At 54.3% G+C, this 18,538-nt stretch overlaps 1 protein-coding gene across 4 annotated transcripts in view; it reads left to right on the top strand.

The window, feature by feature from the left end:
- Positions 1-1,263: 1,263 nt before the first annotated feature.
- SHISA6 (shisa family member 6) overlaps positions 1,264-18,538 on the top strand; it is a 248,741-nt gene continuing 231,466 nt past the window's right edge. For all 4 annotated transcript variants that reach the window (XM_067714334.1, XM_067714333.1, XM_067714332.1 and 1 more), the window contains exon 1: positions 1,264-1,910. In XM_067714334.1, the coding sequence (XP_067570435.1) occupies positions 1,264-1,910 (647 nt within the window). The remainder of the gene's footprint in view (positions 1,911-18,538) is intronic.

Below are 18,538 nucleotides of genomic sequence, written 5' to 3'. Positions count from 1 at the left end.
CAGGCCCTGCTCGCTGGTAGCCCAGTAACTTCAGAGGAGCGACTTGACCCCTGGTCTCAGTTTAGGAACCTGTAGCAATGGGCCTGACCGCTTCCCTCTGCTGCGAGCGTCGCCACTAGGGAGAGGCAAAGGCTCGCAGACACCCCAACTCCCGCTCGGGCCGCGCACGCACGGACTGGGGTGGGGCGGGAGCGGCCGCGAGGGCTGGACCGGGCCCGGGCAGGGGGGCCTGGCCCCGCCAAGGGCCGGCTCCCGGGCCCCTGTTGGCCGCGTTGATGAACCGGTATCCTGGGCTTTGGTGACGCGGAGCTAGCTGCGGGCGCCGCGAGCGGGGAGCGGCGAAGAGGAGCCCCCCCTTCCCCCGGGTGTGGAGACGTGGGCGGCGGTGAGCGGCGCCCCCCTCCGCTCGCCTCCCCGCCCCCGCCGCCCCCGCCGGCCCCGGCCGGCCCCTCCCCGCGCGGCGCTCCCGCGCGTGCGGGTGTCTCCCTCGCTCCTCTCGCACACTCTCCGGCACTCGTGCAGGCGGCTCCCGGCTTGGCCGCTCGCTCCGGTCGCCGCGCCGCCGCCTCTGCAGTCGCAGCCGGGCATGGTGAGTGAGTGAGGTCGGGCGCCGCGCGCTCCCCAGCTCGCCGCCCGACCCCAGGCGCCGCCCGCTCCGTCCCGGGGAGCTGGCGGCGGCGGCGGCGGCGGCGGCGGCGCGGGCGCGCCGCGGGGCTGGCGGCCGGGGAGCGGGCGGCCCGTGCGCCCGGGGCCTCGGGGCCCCGTCTCGGGAGCGGGCTCCGCGCCCCTCCCGGCCCCAGCCTCGCTCCTCGAGGGCTGCGCGCTCCCTCCCCTCCCGCCGCCCGCCTCCCAGTCGCCCCACCCCGTGACCAGCTCCCCGTCTTGTCCCGCAGGACCCGCCCGGACGGGACCACGCCGCAGCCGCCGCCGGGAGCCGCGCTTCGGGTCCCGCCTGAGCCGAGCCGCGCGCGGGGCCGCCGCCGCCGCCGGCGGGGGATGGGGCTGCCCGGGAGGCGCGCCGAGCCCGCGTGGGGAGCGCGGAGCCGGCGCGCAGCCTGAGTCCCGGCCGCCCGCGCCGGGCTGGTCCGTGCGCACCGCGCGCCGCCGCCGCCGCCGCCCCACGCGCCCCGATGGCGCCATCGCCCCGGCGCCGCTGACCGCCCCGCGCCTCCAGCCCGGCCCGCGCGGCCCCCTCGGAGCCCGGCCGGCACGGGGAGCGGCCTGCCGCGGAAGCCTCCCCGCGCCCTCCCGCCCGGCCCCGCCATGGCGCTGCGGCGCCTCCTGCTGCTGCTGCTGCTGCCGCTGCTCTCGCTGCAGCCCCTGGACCTGCTGCCCGGCGCCTGGGGCGCCCGCGGCCGCGCCGCCAACCGGACCCTGAGCGCCGGCGCCGCGGCCGTCGGGGGCCGGCGGCCCGGAGGCGCCCTGGCCCGGGGCGGCCGCGAGCTGAACGGCACCGTCCGGGCGCCCGGTGGCCCGGAGTCGGGGAGCCGGCGGGGGCAGCCCGCGGCGGCGGTGGCGGCGGCGGCCAGCGCGCCCGTCACCTACGAGACGTGCTGGGGCTACTACGACGTGAGCGGCCAGTACGACAAGGAGTTCGAGTGCAACAACAGCGAGAGCGGCTACCTGTACTGCTGCGGCACCTGCTACTACCGCTTCTGCTGCAAGAAGCGCCACGAGAAGCTGGACCAGCGCCAGTGCACCAACTACCAGAGTCCGGTGTGGGTGCAGACGCCCAGCACCAAGGTGGTGTCGCCAGGGCCCGAGAACAAGTACGACCCGGAGAAGGACAAGACCAACTTCACCGTCTACATCACCTGCGGGGTGATCGCCTTCGTCATCGTGGCCGGCGTCTTCGCCAAGGTCTCGTACGACAAGGCCCACCGCCCTCCTCGGGAGATGAACATCCACAGGTGAGCGCGGCCGCCCGGGGCCTGCCCCCAGACTCCCGGCGGCCTCACCCCTCTTTCCAGGCTTCCCTGTCCTCTTGGCATCCCCCCCTCTCCCTGGGTCTCCGTGTCTCTGTCTCTCTCTCGACTCTTTTAAGTCAACTGAGCACCCCTTGCCTCTTTGACAAGCAATGAATCGGAGCCTCTGTTCCCTCTTCTCCATTTCCTCAGAACCGGGAGCGCATGCTTTGGTTGGTAGGGGGATTTGCAGGGCAGAGTAGGGAGTGGTGGAGTCCGTGAGTTTGAGTCTAAGAATTGTACACATTCCGTAAGCCTGGGTAGGGGTCCAGGGTGTAGTTTTCAAGGCAGGTGGGCGCCTCGGTGCAGGCTCTTACTGCATTCGGTTTTCTGAGTCAAACCAGAGCATCATCTTGGATGTAGGAGATTGAACGCTGTTGGAACCTTACTGAAAAGAGTGAACTGGGTGTTCCCGTGTGTTGGAGATGCGGGTGATATGGAAAAGAAGCCTCCTGGGGTGAGAAGGAATGCAGATCTAACCATTCCATCTTGACCAAGGGCATATGGTGTCTATTCATTGCATCCTGCTGAGTGGGATGCTTCGCTTTCCCGCTGAGACTGGAGGACTTGTTCTTTTAAACCCTGTGGGCAGAACTCTCTGAGTTAACACTTCTTGCTGTGTTCAACCCGGTGGGCATCTTTCACTGTTTCCATAGGGAGGCAGTGGGAGCTGCCTCCCACCGAAACTTATGCCAAGAGCTTGAAATATGGTTGTGCAGGGTTCCACCCTGACTGCCTCCCTCCCACCCCGCCCTCCAGCTCCCTGAGCGCCCCTTGGGAACGGGAAACCAGCTTCTCTTTACAACTCTGTTAATGATGTGCCCAGTGGGTGCAAACTCAGCTCTGCTTCCAGTCCCCTCACGCTGATGAATGGCTGGACGTGGTTCAACAGTCTTTCAAGGAACAAACCCTGCCCCGGGACATGCCTCCATCCCTGGCACGTGGTGTGGGCACTGCCCTAGTAATCGGGACCACCCCACACCGCCCAGACCAGTTTCTCTGAGTTTGCCCGGCAGGCCGGCACCCAAGCCCTACAGCTGTAGCTCATCTCCGCACTCTGCCTGTTATCCTTTCGACCTGAAAACCTTCCCCCGCTGCTGCGGACATTAGTCACCTGTACCTTGTTGAAGAGAGAGAAAGGCAGATAGAAATTTCTGGGTGTGATTTCTTTCCCCCCTGGATACTGTGGGTGTTGAGAAAAGATGATACTCTCAGGCGGATTTTGAGTCAAATCCACAAAGTGTGGGTACTTTTCATGTTGACAAACTCAGGTGTTGGGATCGGGTGCTTCTGAGAGGAGATGGGTTTCTCAGCCTCTCTCGTTAACCCTGAAGTAAGTAAGTCTGTGGCTGGTTGGTCCTGGAAAATGATGGAAGAATCGTGGCACATGGTCTGTGGTCAGTGCTGGCTCTTAAAAGCAGAGGGTCGGTGGGATGGAGACAGCAAGATCAGGACAAGACGCTCCCTCCTTTGGGCTTTGTCTGGCAAAGAATTCCCTCTCTTGGCTCCCCTTCCTGAAGCAGATGTGCCTGGTTCTTCTGCCTCTGCCTCTGCCTCTGGTCCCCTTGGTTGTTCTCCTTCCCCTTCTTCTATGCTTCTAGTCTCTCATCACACCTCCTGCCAGTGGATTCCCACGAAGCTTTCTTTGGGTTTCTCTCTTTCCCGAGCCGTTCTCCTCTGCACCCTTGGGGAGACCTGCCCCCTGCCCTGCCCTCCACCTCCTACTGAATTTATTCATCATCACCTGGGAGGATGCTTGATGGCCTTTCGATGCTGGCGTTGGCCTGCGTTCTACGGGCTTTGACCTTGGAGATGTCACTGTCCCCCCACCATGCTGACTCCCCAACCCACTCCAAACTAGGGTGACTAGTGTGTGTTCAGGTGTGCGCCTCAGTGGTGATGCCGTGGGGGCAGTTTCTCGCCGAGGTTGGGAAAGAGAGGCAGCCGAGGGAAGGGCGATGCGTCTCAGCCCTCAGACCATTATGTAAATGTGGGCTGCTTCTCCCGCAAATTCACCTCCTGATTTTATTCAGTTCACAGCACCTCTTCCAGCAGCTGCAGTCTCGCCTGTTCAGTGCTTGGGAAGCCATCATGTTGATGCTTGTTAGGTAGGGGACGGAGCCTGTCTTCGTGTTTGGGAGTGGCGTGGGAGAGAGGACAGCATGAGCGATCCATCTGGGACACTCCCTGAATGACCTTGGGCAGGTCGGGGAAACATCTTTCCATCCTGGATAACTCAGGCACAGCGGCATCCCACCCCAGCCTCTCCCTTCCCGGGCGTGTCGGGGTGCGTGTGCACATTTGCACGAGCAGCCCCCCGACTCCCAGGCGTGCATGAGTGGTATCACCACGCTCCCACTTTGCTCATGCCTCAGAGGTCGTTGCTTGCTGTTGCAGGGAGTTTGGGGTCCAGATTGCCTTGTTGGGGACCTGGGGTCGGGAAAAGGAGAGAACGATGGAGAAAGGAGACAGATATTCACACCATAATGGGTCCTCCCTGGGGAAAGTGAAGGAGAAGGAGTGTATACTCTTCAGAGGTCCACAGAAGAGGTGGGATGTGTGCTCGGTTCCGTACTCCTTGAAATAGTTCAGCAAAGGCATTTCCTTTCTGGAAAGGCAAAGATCATTTTACTGATTGCAGCATGTGAGCCTCTGCGAAGATGGTGGTTGGGCAAAGGGGCTGAGCGGGAGGGATGTTTGTGGGAGTGTTAGAAGGGTGAAAAGGAAGATGCTGCCTTAGGACGAGCCATCTGCCTCCTCTGTCCCCCTTAGGGCGGGCTTTCTTCTTCCCTCTCCAGCCCCCACAGGGAGGAAGATTTAGCCTTTTCCAGAAGTGATTAGACCTTGCCATCTGTGTGAGAAGTCCCACCCCACGCCCCCCCCCCCCCCCGCCGTGTCTGTGGGGCAATCATCGCCTCTCACGCCAGAGCACGTGAGCACAGACTCTCAGCTGGACTTCAGGGAGGGGAAAGAGGTGGAGCCGAGTTCTGGATCTGGAGAGCCCTGGACGTCGGGTGCCCACCTTTCCCGCCCAGAACCCCATTTCCCACCAGCATCTCGGCCTCACCTAGCCCTTCTTCCCACCTGCCCGGGCTGAGGCTCAAGCTGCCGGCCCGCAGGCGTCCGCCCGTCTCAGTGTTTCCCGAGTGGCTTCTGCGGTGCTTCCCTGGGGCTGCCTCTTCAGTGAGGGGCTGCCATGGCCTGCAAGGGCAGGGGCCTGCCCAGGACACGGCCTCAGAGGCGGGCTCCCTGTTGACATTGGGCTCCAAACCAGCCGTCCCACATTCCAACCCGTTCCTTCCTCCTCGCCCTGTGTTCATTGGTCAGAGTCTTGGAGATGAGAATCATTCTGAGCGAGGAACCGTGTGGCCTTTTAAAAAGATGGCTAATCAACAGATAAGTCAGGAAGCTACTAGGATGCCGTAGGTGCAGTTGGTGGGGCCAGAGGTGCCCAGGGTCCTCCCACTGCCTGCACAGGGATGAAGGATGGAGGAATTTAAGGTGGGGATTGGTGTGGAGAAGTACTCAGGGCTGAGGAATGAAAAACCTGGCTGACCGATGTTGTAAGGGAAAAGGAAGCATGTTAGGAGGCGACCCTGGTAGCCATCAAAAGGGACCTTCATCTTCGGGTTCCTCTGCTTGTTTCTAGAAGCATCAAGGGAACACTGTGTCCTACCTTCTCTTCCTCCAGAAATTAATTACAAACCCCAAGAGCTCTGTTTTGTCCTCACAGACCACATAATTGCAATAGCGGGACCCCTCTGCTGGCTGATTTAGTGAGCTCTCTTCCTAGGTTTCTGGGCAATGAATTGTCAAATCACGCCAAACACTCCATTTTTTCAAGCACGTTGGGCTCACTGTAATGAATTGATCTAAACTGAGAGTCAACTTGTTTTGTTTTTTTTTTTTAACTTCAAAGATAGCAGTTGTTGGGAAAGAAAAAGAAAGCGTCTTGCCTTGGACTGAAGGTCTTAGCCTTGCATGTTTTCCATTTTCTTTGAGTAAGAAAAAAAAAATGCACAAAGGGAACGCAGTGAAATTGTGGAAGAATTTAAGAAGGCTTATGGAGGAAGGGGTTCGGGGAAGGATACCAGGAAGACAGAAAGAAACAAAAATAGTAAAGGGAGGAAGGTAATCAGGTGAGAGAGGTGGGTGGCATTGCCCAGATCTGTGCTTGGCTTCCTCCTGACCCCTGCAGCTACGTGCATATGTATTCATTCAACAGATGAGCCCTGCCCACCCGCTGTGGGCAAGGAACAGTTCAGATTATAAAATGTAAGCCTGTCGAGTGTACGTTACCTTTGACCCACGAGGCAAAGCAGAGTTCATTCTCCATGGAGCAGGTCAGCCATGCAAAAAGCCCCGCCCTTGGACAGCCCTCCCTGGAACATTGCTTGCTGTCTTCCTGGCCTCTCCCACCTCCCCCCAGCCCCAGAAGGCATGCACGTCGGTCCCTTTTCCCTGCCCACAACCCTGTCCCACGGCCAGAGCACATTCGTTCGGAGGAATCTGCTGCTGAGTTACTAAGACTTGACCCACAGTTCTCTTGGCTGCCACAACACAGGAGGAGAAAAAGTCCAGCGCACTGTTTCCAACCTGTTTTAATGAGAGATCAAGTGAGCGTGCAGTCGATTTCAGATCAGTTGTGCAGGAAGTCGTGATGTGGAGCTGAAAAAGTGAGCTGACCGAAAGAGGTGATCCCAGACAGACGTACCCTGGGATCCAGAAGAGAAGGGAACTACGCAGAAAGAAGCTTCATCCTCCCAGCGCCCCTGCCGGATTTTCCGGGGCCTGCCAGGATGGCCCTGAGGTCTTCGCTCTCTGGCTCGTCGCCGTTGTCAGCCAGAGTCCCCACTGTGTGTTAGAAGTTACACCCAATCCCTGGCTGCTGGGTGTCACCACTGGCCTTCTCTGCCACCCGCCCCCACCACCACCACCAAAGTCCTGCACAGTCTGTTTGACATTAGGGTGAATTCAAGTGCATTTTGTCTGACAATTCTCGGTACATCCCTTGACAGTATATATCCCGTGGAGCCACAGTACTGTGGTTTGAACTCCCTTGCGTATAGACCATCTCAGATGGGTGGCAGGGGAGGGAGCTCTGACGGACTGTATGAGGGCCTAGGTGAAGTTCATTTTAAAAATACTGTCTGCTGTGATTTTTTTCGCCTCTTTTCTCTACCTTAGGAAACCCCTACCTGTTATTTTTCCCCGAGTCACATTGTTGACCCCCCACTTCCAGCATCTTCGTTCCTGAATGTTGCAGACGGGGAAGAGGGGTTGGCCGGGGGGTTTACCAGCAACCCTTCCGAGGGTCTCAGACCCTTGGCCTTGAGCAGACTTATTTTACACCCATTCAGGACAGATTGCTAACCTCGTCTTCTTTTTTTTTTTTATCTCTAGAAGTAAAACCAGAATGTTCTGAAAAGGCAGAGTAGTGCTTTCTATTATTTAGTCATGCATTACAGAACCATAGAATTTTTATTGTGGGCAGGTCGTTGAACTTAACTCTCTGATTTTGTAAGCCAAGCAGCTGAAGCCGGGGGAGGCCAGGTGACGATGCCAAGGGTCCTCAGGGATCTTGAACTATAGAAGCCGGTGTGCGGGTATCCTGGGCCACAGCCTCGTCTTCTTGCCCAGTGGAAATCTATTCTGTTTTACTTTATGTACAAATAACTTTCAGATATTTAGAAATGTGAGTGCCAGCCTTCTGCCTTCTCTTGCTTCCCTACATTTTTTCTCATTCAATTTTTCCATCCACTAGAATGATTTCCGTTCATCTTCCCTGGTCCTTGACAGTTTCTCCGAATTCCTTTGTAAAGGGCAATACCCTGCTCTAAGTTTATTATTATTATCTTTTCATAAGATTTGAGTAATGCAGCCCATTTGAAGAAGGAAAATATAGCACAAGCCAAAGAGTTGTGAACCAGAGCAATGGGTCACTGGATAAAACTATGGGCAGAAACCTGTAATGAAAAAGACGGGCTGTGAATGCTTTCTGTCTGTCCCAGAGATGGGCGGGGATGCTGAAACCGACCAGGTGCGACCTGGTCCGACCAACCGGAGACCAGAGCTCCCCCCAGGCATCCCGTGGTCCTGAGAGGGAGTGATTTCAGCTTTGTCCTCCGGGATGGCTCCCTGCGTATAAGACAGCTCTGTGACCCACAGACGTACATTAACTGGTGCCTTGTCCTGCCCTTCCTCAGCTCTGGGCTGAGAGACCGCAGGGCCAGGGTGAATGCAAGGTGAGGGCTTCAGAGGAGCTTTGGGGAGGGTGGCTAATGAAGCTGGACATTTGGGTCCCATCATTATGAGAAATTAACGTCTGTGGCATGCAGTCGGGGCTTTTGCCTGCATTGCGCCCAAGTCCTCCTTGGGAAGAACCTATCCTAATGTGTCACCCTTCTGAGCAGTCACTTTGGGAGGCCACACGCTGATTCTTCTCGGGGAAATATTGCCACGGTTCCTCTCTCGCAAGTGCTCTCAGAGCCCATGCATGCTATTTTGACTTTTCATGACGGTAGCGTATTTTTATCCTCCTAGGGTAGATGTGATTCTTGTAAGCAGCGATGTCATGGGGCGGAGGCCGATGGATGAAATAGGTGTTTGGCTGGTTATTGATCAGAAATGAAGGGTGCCTCCGGTAAGGAGACCTGCTGGCCCAGGGGCCGTGTCAGCTGCCTCCAAAGGCAGGTGCCCGGAGGAGGCGTCCCGGTATTGAACGGCAGCCCGGCATCAGAGCCCCGTGCGCGTGAGGACCACTAGGAAGGAGCCCCTCCCCTCACTGAAGGATAATTACCGACCTTAAGAAAATCAGCTTCATGCTCTCTCCATGTGTCTGGGCAGACAGCGGAGGAGCTGGGAGAGAGGGGGAGAGAAGGGGGTTCAATATGCAGAAAATGGCTCAAATTACTGTCCAGAAAGGGTTAAAAAATGGTCCCACATTTCTGCATGAGAAATGCAACTTGGATTCTTAATTTGATTCTGAGGGTAAAGGGACCCGATTTCTTTGGGATGCGTGCAGCCAGGCTTGGGGTCAGAGCCAGGTGCCGGCTGTGCCCTGCCCTCCCTCCTCTCCACCCGAATGCCAGCCCCTCTGCAGTTTGGCATCCAGACGAGGTCACCACTTGGGCCACAGAGCCATCGACGAGGCAGAAGCGTTTACAAACACAGGAAGATGGGGTTTCCAGTGAGCGTTGCCACTAGAGTCCTGATGTGTATTTCCTGCGCCTCCCCAGACCCCCCAGAAGTGTGTTCATTCCACGAGGTTGATCACAGAAATGGAGCGAGGGTGGGGCAGGCTGAGTTTAAGGGCTGGTGACAAGGGGCCACCAGGTGCAGCAGTTGTGGCCAATTGTTATTCCACTTTGGTTCTGGGGAAGCAGCGGCTGTGCCGCTGTAGCTGGGGCGGGATTCCTTCTTCCCAGTAAGAGTTAGTGGGTGGCGAGGGGCTGGGGCAGAGCCTGTGACCCTGCCCGCCCCCTAAGAGTCACTCTCGAGCACTCTGGGAGGAGTCCTGCTCTGCGGCTGGGCACCCGCCTCCTCTGCTCAGGCGTCAGGAAGGGGGAAACTCTGTCTCCCAGGAGCTTACAGGGCGCCGTCACCCATCACTCCAGGAAGCTGGTGTTGAGGACCTGAGATCTCAGTCAGATGAGGACTCAGGGTCACATAGGTGAAGCAGGGCGGGGAACAGGAAACACTCCAAACAGCCCCCCTTCTCCGGGGCTCCCTCTGTACCCGGCATCCTGCGTTATCCCACTGCATCCTTCCACCACCCTGGGTCTGGTGGCCATTTAACAGATGACAAAATCAACTCAAAGAGGCTTAGTAACTTGCCCAGGGTCACACAGCTAGTCCGTGGTTGGTCTCTTATCTTCTTTGGGGGCCGACAAGGCAGTTGGCTCTCCCTTTCCTGAATGTAAACGGGTCGGTGATACTCAGACTGCTTGAGAAAGCAGAGACCCACACGCTCGTGCCCTGGGACGCGTTATCGCTGTAAGGGACTGGAGGGTGAGTGACCTACAGGCCAGGGTACCGCAGTGCCGGGCTGGTGGCCTCACCTGTGTTGCACGCAGGGCACGGAGGCGCCCAGGGCAGTGAAAGGGCTCCTCTTCAAGAACGGATTAGGTTGGTGGAGGGCTGTGAAGACAATACAGAGAGGGCGTAAAGAATAAAAACAAACGAACCAAACCACCTGGGTTTTAATTGAAAAAAACCCTTAAAACAACTCCCCGCCCCCCGGCAAACCTTTACAGTATTGCAGGGATCCCAGGGCAATTCTGCGGGAGTCCTGGCTCCTGAGAGTAACGGGGCACTAGAGAAAAGAAGTGATTTGGGGGCGAGGAGATGGACCTCGGGCCATTCCCAGTTTTAATTATGGAGAGACGGATGGCTTACAACAGCCCCGTTTATCACAGCTCCCCTCCCTGCCCCATTTATAACCTCAAGCACAGGGCGCGCAAGACCCAGGATTCCGGCCAGCTCACTCCTGCTTCTCTGCCCCACTTCTGCTCTTTGCCGTCTGGTCTTAATTCTCCGCGCCCTGCCTCCTCATTCCTCAATCTTTCCCCGCGTTTCTCTGCTTCTCGGGCCCTGAAGCCCTCTGTCTTGAAAAGCCTGTGAAAGGGAAGGAGCCCTGGGTTTTGCTCTCCAGCTCCAGCTGTTGCGGCTGGTGGCGGTGGTCACGTGTGGTCACGGCCACGGTGGTGGTCCCTGGCGGGGCTCACACCCTGGGGTCTGCAGCTCCAGTGCAGGGGTCCCTGACCATCGGATCGAGGTGGGTGTGGGAGTGTGGAGGTCCTGAGCATTGTTTTCAGCCCCACCCTGGTCGGAGGGGCAGGAGAACCCTTGGTCCTACTTGTCCAGAGCCGCTGCCCCCATCTCGGGACCTGTGGAGGCTGGGTTCCAGCCGGGCGCTGGGTGGCTACGAGCTTGGCCCTGTTCCCTAGTGTTTGGGAGAGGAGTCGCTGCTTTCTGCAGGCTTCACGAACACTCCCGTTCTTCCTCGCTTTTTTGGCCTGTGGTCTCGTGTACTGTTCCCATTAGCTCCGGCATTAAAGTCTCATTACTTAGGACATCTGTCCTCTGGACGGAGTCTCAGTTCCCTTAGCCAAATGTCCTCTTCTGGGAAGGATGCTTCACACCCAGACAGGCAACTCTCCCCTCTTCCTTCCATCCTGCTGCTCCAGCGGGGAGGGATTTGAACCCTGAGAACGCGTGCCGGAGCAAGGAGGCGCAGGAGTGTGTCCAGAATCCATCCATCCCCCCGCTTCTGAGGTCCTGGGATACAGACGCCTGCCGTCATCCAGGGGCACGGAGGGGGCTGACCCCCTAATAAGCAAAGAAATTGTTGCCAGGAGAGCTTTTCTCCTCCAGCTGTCGGATCAGCCTCGGATCCTATTAGTAGGGACTCTGGCCTCAGTCACCCCGATGTCTGGGCAGCTGAGGGCGGGCTCGTGTTAACCCACCTCCTGAAATGACCAGGCAGGAGGCCCAGCCCAAGTGCTGAGACTGCTCCAGACCTTTCGGAAGAATCTGGTTTCCAGCCTCCCTCTTGGACCCCCTCTGACTTTTTACTGCATCCTGAGAAATTTGCCTGAGCTTTGCCAAGAATGCTATCCCGGTGGCTGCGAAGGCTCTTCGTGCTATGAGAAATCACGCAGCTTTTCTGTTCTCAGGTCCGCAGCTGCCAGCTTCTTACCCTCTCTGAGCATTTGCGAAGAGAACCTGGCTTTTAGCGGAGGATCTGTGGCTTCTCTGTCTCTCTCTTCAGTCACATCATTAAAATGTTTCTTTTTGTTCCTTTCGGTGTATTTGTCCACCGCTGCTGCTTTCTCCATCTGTCCTTCTTGTGATTCCTCTTCTGTTGACTTTTTTTCCTTTCCCGGCTCCCTCCCTTTCTCCTTCTTGAACTTGTCCTGCTGTAACTTCATTAAGCTGCATCAGTTCAGACTCTGCTAATTCAAAATTTATCCAAATTGGACCTCGGCAAAGTTGCTTTTCTTTTCTCTCTCTGATAAAAAGCTGTGATGAACAGATTAATAGCTCAGACAAGACTGCAGAGATTGTGCAGGGTGCATCCGCCAGGCAGAAAGACGGACTGTTTTCAAGCAGGCTCTTCTGCAGACAATTGGCATGCTAATTACAAATCATTCTTATCTGTTCGATAAAGTAGCTCTCCAAAGATCAATGTTTTTTTTTAGCCTAGTTTGTAATCCTGCGGTGGCCCAGGAAGCAGTAAAAATGCATTTCCTTTAAAGCATTTTATGATTTCCTTGTCTGTTTTATTGACTGGGATTAGCCTGCCCCCGTTTCTGCTGAATTGGTGATACTTGCCTGTAAGGCTGCTTCGAATTCCCTCTCGAATTCCCTCTGGGGGCCACCGCTTATTTCCCTTCTTCTTGTTTCTTGTTTCTTTCTTTGTATTTCCCCGAATTTCTAGAATCCAGAAACTCTCTCGCGTTTGGCTTTGAGAATTCTGTGACGGACGATGCCACCGCCCAGGGCGCCCCTCATTCCATCTTGCCACAGGGTGACCAGATGGGCACAAGAGGTTAGGGTCCCGAAAGCAGACCTAGCACAGTCGGCCCTGTCTCTGGGGGATAAGAGGACAGAGATCTCTGTCTTTCCTCCCTCCATTCTTTCCCTATTGCCTGTTCCTGCATCGCTGTCCCAACACCACGGTAGGACAAGATAGGATGTGCCTAGATGCACCCGTATGGAAGAGGACACGGACCTCCCTTGCTTTGCCTGCTTTTGAGGCTCTTGAGGGACCCCTAGCAAAGCCCCCTTTCCCTCACTCTTGGAGGCCGTCATCCATCTTTCCCTGCCTTAGAGCACTTCCTGAGATAGGCAGGCTAACGGCAACTTCTGTCACTCCCTGTGCCCATGACCTTGGGTGGGCCCCTCGGCCCCCTCTGGCCTGTTGGCCCTGCTGTGGGTTGAGGGCTATCGAGTTGTGGAGGTGTGTCCATCTCCGGCCCACTCTGGTCTCCCGCACGCCTGGGAAATTCAGGAGCGCAGTCTGTCCTTTCAGACGCAGCAGCCCTGTGGCGTAGAAGAAAATGCATTTTCCTCCAACATTCCGTTCACATAAGAAAGCTGTCTTCACGTGGCCTCACGGGAATGCCTGTCTCTAGCATCTTAAACTCATAGACTGTCTTGGGTGAAAGGGGCTGATGAGGTGCTTTCATGCCTCTCCTGCTGGGCGCACCAGCTGCATCTAGAGCTGGGGCTCCCCCTCCCCCTGGAGGTGGTCCATTCTATTGTTAGGACGCAATTCCAGTTAATTCTCATGGGAAGCCAATATTGACTTCCCTGGCATGAGGGCAACCCCACCCTTGTGTACCCCACCCTTTCAATAGTGGCATTGATGGTAAGGTACTTGAACTTGGAAATGACAATGATGTTTATAATTTTTTTTATAGAAGGAAGAAAAAAAAAATTGAAGAAAGAAAAGAAGGAAAAAGGGAGGTAGGGAGAAGGAAGAAAAAAAATAACTGAGTCTTTTGCAGAAAATGCTGCCCCGGCCCATTTGACCCATTTGCCCTTTTAATACCCCAACAGGATCCTGATTCGTTTTGCCCATGATGTGAATCCCTTTGGTTTTTATCTCGAAGTTTCCTTGCCTGGTCGCGGAAGCACGATTTGTGATGGCCTCGCAGGAAGAAAACAAATAGACACTCTCTTTGCACTTGGCTTGCAGAGTCCAGGTTCAGGGTTTAGCAAAAGCTGGTGTGTGAGCAGATGCATTTCTGACCTTAGGCCTGAGTGGAAAGTATGGGATGTAGGTGGTCCCTTCCAGGATGACCCGTAGCCACAGCCATGCCATGTGGCTCCCCCGCCACACCAGGAGTTTTGCCATCTGGCATTGCTGAGTCAGCCCGCGAAGACGCCCCTCTTGCACCTGTACACATGGACTTTCGTTGTGGTTCTGTTGGCTGAGCCCCTAGACACGGGGAGGCTGTATTTGGATTGATGTATTAATCACATGTTTAGTGCTTACGAGGTGCCAGGCTCTGTTCTAAGTGCTCTACAAATATGAACTCATTTAGTCCTCATGATAACCCTAAGAGGTAGACGTTATTTTTGGTCTTATTATTTTGGCCTTATTTTTTTCAACAAGGTCACAGAACCACAGGGCACTTAGGAGCTGCCTAAAGATCACCAGTATCCTGAGTGGCCGGAATTCTGACTCAGGTGCTCTGGCTCCAGAATCCCTGCGTTTAGCCAGTGGGCAATACCGCCTTCATTCTGCGTCTCCTGTAGATTCACGTCTGTGTTTATAGCAAGTCAGGAAAATGACACCAAGGGTAGCAACAGTAAGAGCAGCCGTAGGTGCATGTATTAACTCATCTATCACCTGGCTGCCCAAGCGACCCTGCTAACAAGTCTTGGTAGCAGTTTTGTTCTCCCAGGTCCAAACGGTAGCTGACCTTGACACGTCCAGATCTTTGATTCAGGCTCCAACAGTCCACATATCTCTGAAGAAGTCTAGGCTTGGTGTAGATGCTGCCGAATTTCCCAGGCCCGGGTAAATTTTCACATGATTCATGAGGCGAGGGATGGCGTGTGTGGAGGAGATGCCGTTAGGGATGAACTGGGGTCCCGGGGGAGGCACGTCGACCCTGTACCTAGCTGTGGCTCGTCATCGAGGGACAGCTCCAGGTCAGGCGCTCATTGGGATGCAGTGACTTGTCTTGCTGGCCTGGAAAACAAAGCAGGCAGGCCGAGCTTTCCCTTGCTAAGTTCGGCTGTGTTTATTGGCCGTGATGAATTCCGATTGTGCCGGGGACAACTCAGACCTGCAGAACGGCTGGGTGCAGATGCACAAACATTGTTATCACAACAAAGGAGATTCTCCCCGTCCATTCGGAGCCTCTGTGTGTGCGGAGAGCGGTCTTGTGCACACACAAAGCCGGCAGCTGTGTTTTTCAAGTGGACTTTGAGAGAACCAGAAAAAAGGAGAACTAAATTAAGCCATTCTCCTCGGTCCGTGTTTATTAAAAATATATTCACTTCAATTGTCCGGAGTGCGTGTTTCAGAGAATAAAGGCACCCCGACTGCCCAGTAGATAAGGATGAGGCTGAGGGTAGAGGGCTCTAGCTGTTCCCGGAGTGGCAGAGTCGAGGAAAAGCTCAGTCATCCGGGACTCACATAACCAGAATAGTTTATTTAACCGGAGTAGAACGTCTACACTCTACTTCTGGGAGAAGTACCACAGAAGTAGCTATCAGAATCTTCCATGGTTCATTCTCCAGTTTTTATAGGATTCCATTTCCTAGATTGTCTATATTTTATGGAGTTTTCTCTGTGAAGAGAACTAAAGTTTAGATTGGTGGCCCTCTCATGGAAGAACTTTGCTTTTTTTTTTTTTTTAAAGTAATTATATTCAGTATATGCTACTTAATTAGGCAGGAATGCTATTAGAAAATTCTTCAAAAACAAGAGTGTTCTCATTAGTCCTTAGGAACAAAAACATTAAGCAGAATAGTTTATTCGTGGAATAGTTCATCTGTTTGGCCTTCTCTCATACCCATCCAACAGCATAAATTTGTTCCTACTGCTCCCGAAAAGAGAAAGGTCCTGACTAGGGGGTCTTAACTCTGCAGGTTGCCTTGCTCTTGGCACGGAAAAACTTACCGAACACCAGCTGAACTGATTTCCTCCCTTCCGTGGCATCTATGTGGCTCTCAGATCCAGAGACGTGGCAGAGGCAGAAGGCTGGTTTCCATTCGTTCCACTTCAGTGAGCAGAGATATTCATGGTGTCTTCATGGACAGCATGTTAATTGAGCTCAAAAAGACTTATCAATAAACTAGGGTTCCTAGCTTCCCCACTTCATTTGGGGGGAACTGAAGTTTTACACCCTGCTCCGTGAGTGAAGATCGGGAAAAAACAATTCCAAGTTTTTATCTGACACTCTTTGGCCACGTTTGTTTTCAAACTTGGAAGCTCCGTGAAGTCCAGGGACTGCTGAATGGAGGGTAAGAACTTGGTAGAGTAGGGCTCTGGCTCTTATTCTGGCCTCATGCACAGCAGGAGTCTAAAGAAGTATATTGGCGTTCTACTCAGAATTTCATTTGATAGAAGGTTGCCCGCTAAGACAGTGTAAAAACTTTCATAGCTGTTGATGGTCATGACTCACTAAGGTGAATAGAAATGGGCAGTTGGGTGACCACTGAGTTCTGTCTGGGTAGATTTTTCTACTAAAGATTGAACACGCTCTATATCTGCTGTTCAGAGACCACTGCAGGAACACAGTCGGTGAAAAAATAAATGTGATTAAGTGGATGGAGGATTGGAAGGAAAGATGGATGGATGGATGGATGGATGGATGGATGGATGGATGGATGGATGGATGGGGTGTTGGATAGATGGATGGATGGATGGATGGATGGATGGGTGGACAAATGGGTGAACGGAAAATTCAGTGGTATAAAGTCAGCCTCTGTAGTGTAACAGAGGCTACTTATGTTTGAAATCTGGATTTACCGCTTACCAGCTCTGTGACCTCAGACAAGATATCTGACCTCTCAAAGTCTTAGTTTTCTCATCAGCAAAATATGGCTACTGATAGCACCTACTGTATAGGATCATTTTGAGGATTATATAAGATAATGCATAAAAGAGTTGAGCACTCTGTCTGGCACATAGTAATGGCTCAATAAATTATAGCCCTTAATTTCCCAAGCTGGCAAGACTATGAAGCAAAGTTATAACCAAGGTTCTGTTTATTTTTCTCATGTTAAGGGAATCATTTGCCATTTTAAGAAAGATTTCATATCTTGAATACAGGGGGCAACACATCGAAATGTTGACCAGGCTTGGTCCCTACAGGAATTGCAATAACTCAACACTTGGGGAAATTCAAACACACTTTCATTCCTTGGGACCACTGACAACATTAACCAAGGTGTTAAGTGAATAAGTAATTGGTCTTGACCTGAACCACTCATTGACTAATTGTTTCTCCACACCCTAATATTAACTGGCATTTGCTAAATTAGCAGACCCAGCTGGAGAGACTGGGAGGACTCATTCAAGCTGACAGTCCCTAGGAAAGTGAGATGTATATAAAAGGCAGTCCCACTGAGCAGAGGGACATCAGGGCTCCAGCCAGAAGCCCTGGGTTGAAATTTCGGTTCCATCACGTTCTCATCCTAGAATTAGTCTGAGCCTCAGTTAAGTGTTTAAAATTGGGGTAACCGTAGCTGCAAAGGTCCCAGGTTTAGCATGGCCGCCACGCTGGACAAGGCAGGTAAAGCCCTTAGAACGTGTTCAGTGCTATCCATATGTAAGATGGGATCTCAGTTTTGCAGATGGTTAATATACAAGCAACGAGTCCTGAAGAACGCAGAAATTTCCTGGCTTGAGTGATCAGAATGACTGTTTCCCCTGTTCAGATTTGCTGCCCAATTAATTAACTCTCCCCTGCTCGCCACACACCCACGAAAGCCAAGGAGTCCATGTGCAGCGAACCAAGGCAATTAGGTAGATAATTCAGGCAAAAAGCATTCCTTTGTTTCCTATATCCAGATATTGCAGCAAAGTGGCTCTGGGGGAGGGGGAGATTGGGGGATTGGGATGAGCAGGACAAAGAACCAGATTCTTCAGGGTCTTAAATTAGACCTCTGTAGTGGGCACGGGGCGCGGGGCTGCCCTTGGCTGGGAACCAGCCTCACTCCTCACTGGCCCGTCTCTGTCTCTCACCCCCAGATGCTCTTTCCCTGGGAAGGTCTCTCTCTGATCCCATCTCCCTATCTCTCACCTTCTGAATCTCATTCTTTCTCTGAGTTTCTCTGTGTCCCATTTTCTCTCTGGCTCTGTCTGCCTGTCTATCTGTGACCCTCTGTCTCCCCGCCCCCCGACTCTTTCTCATTGTCTGTTATCCTTCTCTACTCTGTCGTCTCTGCACCTCTCCCTCGGCCTCTCTCTGGCTCTGAGTCTCTGACACCCTTCCCATCTGTTTGGCTCCCTTTCTGTCACTCTCTTCCCTCCCTTTGTTTCCTTTCCCTCTCCTTCTGTCTCCACCTCTGTCCCTCTGTCGCTCCCTTTCTCTCGTTGTCACTGTCTGTCCCTCTCTCTCCCCCCACTTCCGACCCCAAAGGGGTCTCTGTCCCTTTCTTTGACCCTGAGAGCGGCAGCCACTCTCTCACAAAATCTGCTTCCCATTTCCTCAATGACCAATTTTCTTTCCTACGGTGAGAAAGTAGCTCAGGCCTTAACCCATTTCCTCCGGCGTCTCCAAATTAATTAGGTGAGATTGGGATCGCACATTTCAGAATTAGAATAATACCTATCCAGCACCCTGGAGAGAAGGGGATGGAAGGTGGAGAGGAATGGGGGTGAGAAGGGGAGGTCACGGAGCTGAAGAGCTGAGGGAAGGGTGTGTGAGCTGAAAGAGGGGGACCCAGCACCATCTGGGAACGAGGCCCACCTTTCTGGCTGCCGGAGGGCACTGGGAAAAGGGGGCTCTCGGAGGACGGTGCTCAGGCGGTCAGGATCACATCCCTGGCTACTGTCCTCCTCGTTGGGACCACACAGGGCAGGGTCCCTGCCCCCAGCTAGCCTG

This window comes from Pseudorca crassidens, chromosome 19, assembly GCF_039906515.1.
Source record: "Pseudorca crassidens isolate mPseCra1 chromosome 19, mPseCra1.hap1, whole genome shotgun sequence".
In the NCBI taxonomy this organism is placed as follows: Eukaryota; Metazoa; Chordata; class Mammalia; order Artiodactyla; family Delphinidae; genus Pseudorca; species Pseudorca crassidens.
Note: the sequence above shows the minus strand (reverse complement) of the source record. Positions and strands in the feature narration are given on the sequence as shown.